This window comes from Gavia stellata, chromosome 17 (assembly GCF_030936135.1).
Source record: "Gavia stellata isolate bGavSte3 chromosome 17, bGavSte3.hap2, whole genome shotgun sequence".
Lineage (NCBI taxonomy): Eukaryota > Metazoa > Chordata > Aves > Gaviiformes > Gaviidae > Gavia > Gavia stellata.
Window position 1 is genome coordinate 2,634,138 of NC_082610.1, and position 7,787 is coordinate 2,641,924.

General features: G+C 46.2%; 1 protein-coding gene across 1 annotated transcript; it reads left to right on the forward strand.

The window, feature by feature from the left end:
* The first annotated feature begins 1,510 nt into the window (after positions 1–1,510).
* Positions 1,511–2,506, forward strand: LOC104262621 (olfactory receptor 1361). The gene has a single exon (XM_009819046.2). The coding sequence runs from the start codon at positions 1,511–1,513 to the stop codon at positions 2,504–2,506; it is 996 nt and encodes a 331-aa protein (XP_009817348.2).
* The last annotated feature ends 5,281 nt before the right edge of the window (positions 2,507–7,787 follow it).

Sequence of the window (7,787 nt, forward strand, 5' to 3'; positions counted from 1 at the left end):
CTTACAAACGAGAATGTGTTACAGCATTTGCACCATCTCATAATCATGCTCTGATCTGCAAACGAGGAGGTGCTTGTGCTGAACTTTGCTTTCTCTCTCTACTATGTAAATCATTGCCGTAAGTACTGAGTTACACGCAATGCAGGGTAGATGGAAAGATCCTTCAATGCCAAGTCTTCCTCGACTTCTTTGAATTGGGAAAAAGGGCGGGGGGGAAAGTCCAGCTAGATCCTAAAAGTACTAGTAATGTTATGGAAGTGTATAGGGTAAAATTTATAGAAAGGAGGGAGGTCTTTAATTGCATACTAGATTATATCTCTTTTCATATCCCTCTGGATAAAGCTGAAAAACCAAAATGCATCTGGGGTATACCACCTGTCTGTTGATTACCAGGGACTTAATTCTTCTGTGATAGCATTACTCGCTTAAAAAAAAAAAAAAAGGTGTTTAGCTTCAGCTAGTAATCTAGAATTTTGGTGATATTATCATCACTAAATTTATGCTGGAAGGATTTCTAGAGATCTGTACTCCAACCCCTTGCTCAGAAGACAGCTACCTCCAAAGCCCAGTCAGGTTTCTCGGGGCTGTGTCCCACTGTGCTGGTTTTGGCTGGGGTAGCGTTAATTTTCTTCATAGTAGCTCGTATGGAGCTGTGTTTTGGATTTGTGCTGGAAACAGTGCTTTATAGCACAGGGATGTTTTAGTTACTGCTGAGCGGTGCTTACACAGAGTCAAGGCCTTTTCTGCTCCTCACCCCACCCCACCAGCGAGTAGGCTGGGGGTGCACAAGAAGTTGGGAGGGGACACAGCCGGGACAGCTGACCCCACTGACCAAAGGGATATCCCATACCATATGACATCATGCTCAGCACATAAAGCTGGGGGAAGAAGGAGGAACGGGGGGACGTTTGGAGTGATGGCATTTGTCTTCCTGAGTACCCGTTCTGCGTGATGGAGCCCTGCTTTCCTGGAGATGGCTGAACACCTGCCTGCCGACGGGATGTCGTGAATGAATTCTTCGTTTTGCTTTGCTTGTGTGCATGGCTTTTGCTTTACCTATTAAACTGTCTTTATCTCAACCCACGAGTTTTCTCACTTTTACTCTTCCGATTGTCTCCCCCATCCCACCTGGGGGGAGTGAGTGAGCAGCTCTGTGGTGCTTAGTTGCCGGCTGGGGTTAGACCACGACACCAACAAAGCTATCCACCACAGAAGAGGTATCTTTGCCTTCAACTTTCAGCTGTTCAGTCTGAGAAGATGGCTTGCAAGAATTAAACTTTTTTGAGTAATCACTGTTAAGCTTAATATGTGTATTTTGCCTTTTACATGAGGCATATGTAAGTAAAGTTTAGATTTTGAGTGTGGCAATGCAAACTTGCAAATGTTTTTGAACTGCAAAACAGACGACAAAAATCACACTCTTTAGAAGGGAGATGCAATTTTGACTAAGTTACAACTTCTTCTTTCTTCCAGGTACACCACTGCAATCATTTCCACAATGAAAGACAAGATGCAGAGGGTCAACCTATCAACGGTATCTGAATTTGTTCTTGTAGGCCTTTCTGATGCTCCAGAAGTCCGTTTTCTTCTCTTTGCGCTGTTTTTGATCATTTATTTGGCCACCATGGCAGGCAACATCACAATCCTTGTTGCCATTAGCACAGACACGCGTCTGCACAACCCCATGTACTTCTTCCTTGGCAACTTATCCTTACTGGATATCTTATGTCCCACTGTCACTGTGATGAAGATGCTGGAGGCCTTGTTGCTTGAGAACAAGGTGATTTCATTCACTGGCTGCATGTTCCAGCTGTTCTTCCTCATTGATGTTGTAGGTACAGAGATTTTTCTCTTGGCTGTTATGGCGTATGACCGTTATGTTGCAATATGTCATCCGCTGCAGTACGTGAATATCATAAGCATGAAATTGTGTGCTCACTTAGCCATTGGCACCTGGGTAGTAGGATTTTTTAATTCTCTGTTGCACACATCTTTGATTTTTACACTCTTTTTTTGTGATTCTAATGAAGTCGACCAATATTACTGTGATATTCCTCCTATGCTGGCCCTCTCCTGCTCGCCTACTTACAGTAGGGAACTGGTAATTCTCACAGTTGCTGGGGTCCTTGGAAGCAGCGCCTTTGTGGTCACTCTGATCTCATATATCTATATCCTCTTGGCTATCCTGGGCATGAACTCTTCTGAGAGCAGGTGCAAAGCTTTCTCCACTTGTGGTTCTCACCTGACAGTAGTATGCCTTTTCTACGGGACCACCATAGGCACATATGTACGGCCTTCGTCCACCTACTCACCTAATCAGGATAGGATCATTTCCATGCTCTATGGAATCCTCACTCCCCTGCTAAACCCCATAATCTACAGTCTGAGGAACAAAGAAGTTAAATGTGCCCTAAGAAGAGTGATCACCCAAGTGAGAACTGCTTTAACAAGACAAGAACATCTGTCTCAGTCTCTGGCATCCTCTGGAGCCCTGGCAATTGGATAGGCACTGCAGTCTGATCTTCTCTAACTTCAGCCATCTAAAAGTTAGATGCTGGAATCAAACCTCCTTCTCTGGGCTCCCTCTACAGTTACAAGGGAGAGGTGTGCACCTCCAGAAGAGCAACTGGATGGCACAGCTTTAGGTCATCATCACCGGAGGACATGACTTCAGATGGTAATGTTTTTCTCCAGTGGGCACAGAGGAAGCTTAGATGAGAGCCTCAGCCTCGGACACAGGTGTTGGAGCCATATCTTAGAGTGTGAATGCTGGGATTTGGTACTGTAGGCACACTGAGATACACATTCCTCTGTGTTAAAGCAGCTTATAGGACTGGTGCCTCTTATTGACCACATCGCTCCTGCAGAAAACATAAGCACATCCGTTGTGGGAGATCGACTGGAAGGAAGTCTTATGAGGAGCGGCTGAGGGAACTGGGGTTGTTCAGTCTGGAGAAGAGGAGGTGAGGGGAGACCTTCTCGCTCTCTACAACTACCTGAAAGGGGGTTGTGGGGAGGTGGGTGTTGGTCTCTTCTCCCAAGTGACAAGTGACAGGACAAGAGGGAATGGCCTCAAGTTGCGCCAGGGGAGGTTCAGGCTGGATATGAGGAAAAATTTCTTTCCTGAGAGAGTGGTGAAGCAGTGGAAGAGGCTGCCCAGGGAGGTGGTGGAGTCACCATCACCGGAGGTGTTCAAGGAACTTGTGGACGTGGCACTGTGGGACATGGTTTAGTGGGCATGGTGGGGTTGGGTTGGTGGTTGGGCTTGATGATCTTACAGGTCTTTTCCAACCTTAGTGATTCTGTGAAGGCTTCTTTGCCATCATTTAAGGTCATCAGTCTGCATGTGTTTTCATCCAGCATGCCAAGAATCCAGCTGCAACACCTGCAGTGCCACTGGACACAATCTGGACATAGTTTGCACCATGTATCTCCAAATCAGTCTGCCACGGTGCAAATCAACTCCCATAAACTAGATATGTCAACTGTGCTTGATGTCTGTACATTAGATAGCTTTCTAAGACTGTGGCCAGCGGGGGGAAAGGGAGGCTTTGCAGTCATGGGCTTTGTGACCATTGCACAGGCACGCCCTGGCTTTTCTCAGTGTTGGCAGACTGAAGGAAGGCTTACAGAGTGTGCTTTAGGTCTGTGTGAGTCCGTAACTAGGAACAGTGCTTCATTCCAGGCAAAGAATGAAGGTGTGGCTGACAAAAAGGTGGAAATGGACGTGCAGAGAGGGGGAGTGCTGTGCCGTCTCCTCCGTGCATCGTGGCTATAAACCTGTGTATATCATAGCTACAAAGCTCTATGCTGGGATAATAAACTCTTACCGCTTGAGATGGACCTCAGGCTGTGTTGAAGTGCTGTGGCACATCATTCCAGCTCTTACGCCTGGTGTTAAATAACTGATGTGACTTTGTTGTTTGCACACTACTCCTTACTAAAACCGAATGTCAAGGATGTCTGTCTTAGTGGCCTTTTTTGTGATTGGTGTAAAGGATAAGTTAATGACTTCCCTGCAGGAACTTGTATCTTAGTGGTAACAAATACATATTCTTAACATTAAACCAGTGGAAATAATTTAAGCTTCATCCATTCTCAGCTATCGGTCATGTTGACAATGGGTTCAAAAGTCAACTGTAATGACCAAAAGAGCTTTTCTCTAGGGTAATACATTCTGGTTTTTCTGGGGTTTTCTTTTGTGGTTTTTTGTTGTTTTTTTTTAAAGTACATTTCACCAACTTAAGAAAATGCATGTAAGTCCATCCAAGACCACTTAAACTTCAAAGTCAAGCATTCGGAAGTTAGTAAGGCCACCTGTGTAGCTGTAATGCTACAGAGCTTCCCACAGAGTTCAATGTCCTGACCTACAGTAAGGTTGGGATTCAGTTTTCTAAACACAAGTTTTAATGGCATGCAAGATGAGCCAAGGTATTTTTTGTGGTCTGTAGTTCCTGCTCCATAAAAATGACAGACTACTTAGAGTCACGTTTCATTTCCACCAATTGGGTGAAAAGATCAGAAGTTCTCTGCGGCCGAAGAGGGGCTATTTACCTGCTATGAGGAGAGCAGCAGATGTTTACACAGGGTTTCCTGTGATTCTTGAACGATGTCAGTGGAAACTCTTTTAAAAAGAAGCCATTTATTCCAAAGCCATCTGACAAATCACAAGACACGCATCAGTGTGGACAAAGTGACAGTCTGCACTTCAAAAAAGGAGCACAGAAAGCTCAGTATAGGCTGGAGCACCATTCTGCTTCTGGAGTCAGTTAACTGCTCTGCAGGGTCCCAGAAATTACTGCAGACATTATATGGGGATGGGGAAGGAGCAGCCATGTGCAGTTTCCTTGTAAATCGAAAGATTCTGGTTGTTCAGCCTGGAGCTATGAGATCAGACTTGCTCAGGAAGCTTTTCCCTTTTTGAATGTTTGGTATTGTGCCTGTTGGATAGGAGAGTAGCAATCAGCCGTGAATACCTGTCTGAGGGCTGATGTGTGCTGAGTGGGTCAGCACTAACATGGCCCGTGTGTATTCCTGGATGGAAGAGAAGACAGATGGATTCAGCGAAGATGACTTCAGAAGTGTAGACGTGAGAGCGACTAGTCGTATTATAAAAGGAGACTTTCATAGCTGAGGAAGACCCCAGCCTGCATGGATTTGGCCATGAGCAGCAGTGAGGTAGAGGCAGTGGTCATGGCCATGTTTTTCATGCCACAGCTGCACTTGTCCAGAAGCCCATCTCCTGCATGGGGTCCTCTCCCTGGTGACTGCCTGACTTCTAGCAGACACCCACAGCCCGGTGGGTTTTGTCCCTGCTTCAACCTCCCAGCAGTGGTGGCTGGAAGCACAGACGGATGATCCCAGCAAGCAGGGGTGGGCAGTGAAATGCCAAGAGCTGTATGGCAGCTCCTAGGGGGTCTTGAAATAGATGTCCCGAGGCTCTCTGAGAGCACCAGGTTGGGGTGAGCTGTCTAAGGATCCAGAGACACTTCTAGGACAGAGCAGGGGTGATGGGGAAGCAGGGAAAGCCAAAGAGGGGGGAGGTGGATTCATGTGGGAAAGAGATGACGATGCCCCCCTGCCCCAGCCCCCTGCCCTACACACACAGACTTTTCATTGAATTCCGTACATCCGAACTAGACAGGCAGAGCAGGAGAAAAGTGAGGCTCCGCTTTCCTATACTGCCCTTCTAACCCAGTCTTGATGCTTTGTCAGACCTCTCCCTCCCTCATCCTGCAACAGAGCACTAGCTGCAGATGTGGGAGTCAGGGCACCCTATTCCTTTTGGATTTGAGGAAAGACCCGCTGTGACCTATGTTCCTGCTCTGAATTCAATCTTAATTCCCCTATATCAGAGAGGCTGAGGGGAAAAAGCAATCCCGGTGTTCTTTTTAACAGGGTGTAATTTTCAACCGCAGGGTGCTTCCGTAGTGAAGAATTGTAGAAGATTCAGGGTAGTAGGTTATATTTGTTCCTGTGGCATCATAAAATGGCATCTCTAACATCATCCTTTTTGCTGGAGACTGGCTTCTGTGATGGTACCCTGAACTTTATCCTTAAGCTAAGCAGTGTGAATAATTCCTTTTCAACACAACCATCCCTCCGCTTAGCTCAGGGAGTTCATGGTTTAATTTCAACGCTAATGCGCCTATAGTTGAGCTCCTCTAGTGCTTAATGACTTCATAGTCTCCAGGTAACACCTTGTCCTACCCGTAATGGTAGCAAGATGCCTCTATTCTGCCAGATCTTACAGAGGTAGTGTATATGCTTCCACACATCAGATGGCAGAAAACAAGAAGTCTCCACCTTGTCTGAGGTGGAAATTGGACATAAAAATCCTCGATCCTTTTTAAAATGACACCCCAAATATATTAAATTATGTTTTAGGGATTAGCCATGAAATCTCTCTCCTCTCTCTGCTTGTTGGGTGTATGTTGTTTGGGATGTTGCTGGAATCCTCCACTCCCTTCAGAGTGATACTGCTCTGATATTAGGAGAAACACTGGGGGTTTCTTTGGCTGCAGAAGCAAGTTTGACGCATGGGGCATGGTCAGAAATACAAGTTTATTGTCTGACTCCAGGCTGTGTTAATTAGACTCAGGACTCATCAGGCAGCCACTGGACGGGTCCACGTGTGATCCTGAAATCCATTAAGGTGGTACTCTGGATTGCTGGAGCAGTGGTCTGGGTTTGCTGCTACAGTTTTGTTTTTTCCTATTTTTGCTGTTTGCTGCATAAAATCCTAATGGAAAGAGAGATGAAGTGAAGCGAGGTGGTGCTGTTTCCTGCAGTTCTTCCCTCTCTTCACCACCATTTTGGCTGGTAGCTGAAATAGAGGAGTTGCTGTAGTATATCTAGAAAATGGTAGCATGTTACCATCGTGTAGATAATCCTCCTTGAAGGTGTCGTATCTAACACACAAGCCTGGTGGAGCTGCCTGCTAAAACTTGGGCTCAACAGGTATAAGGGAAGCCAGAAAATCTAGTTCTGTTTTAGACTTCAGTGAAGTCTTAGATTTGAGATTTATCCTGTTAGATTTGTCTTCCAAATAGAAAAAAATCTTGAACCAAAATGCCTACAAACATTCTCAATGGACTTGCCTGGCTCTGTACAGAGGTCGCAATGTGAGATCTCGTGTGAGGCACTACTATGTCACAGAGTCGTTCCAAGAGTGATTGTCACCATATGAAATTAGTTCCTAAGGGACTACTCGGGGACATATCCCTCTTTTGGGTGTTGGGGGAAAGTAGGGAGCTGTGCAATAGGAAGGGGTTTACCTACTCTCTTTCACAAGAAGTGTGGCAACAAGCAGTCTTAGATATGCTCCCTTTACCTTTGGCAGGGAAAGCCAACCTGCTTGCACATTTAATTATTCTCTTTTGACAAGTCCCAGGTTCTTTTAGGCCTATGTGGAGTCTTGAATCTCTGTGGGACTCACAGAAAGAAAGAACAGCCTTGCTACAGCCCTTCAAAAGGCTTATTCGACCTTCTCGTTCTTCAGGCTGTAAATCGTGGGGGGGTGGGCACCCCCCAGCCCCCACTTCAGCCCTCAGCACCATGGGGTGTGGTGATGGCCGCATCCAGCTTCAGCTGGACTTCGGGAGAGGCAGTTGGCAACAGAGTAGCCAAGGGCTGGCTGGAGCAGTCGCCAGTTGGCTAGTTGGTATGCAAATGAGTATATGTCAATCATCTTACTCGATAAATAGTGGACAGCCCACAGCCTGGGGAGTTCTTCTGAAACAAAGGTGGGCTGTGCACGGGGGGCTCTGCGTGACTTGGGACACCTT

What these genes read in the sequence shown, in the direction of transcription:
- LOC104262621 (XM_009819046.2), top strand. Translation starts at nt 1,511, where the DNA reads ATGCAGAGGGTCAACCTATCAACGGTATCTGAATTTGTTCTTGTAGGC.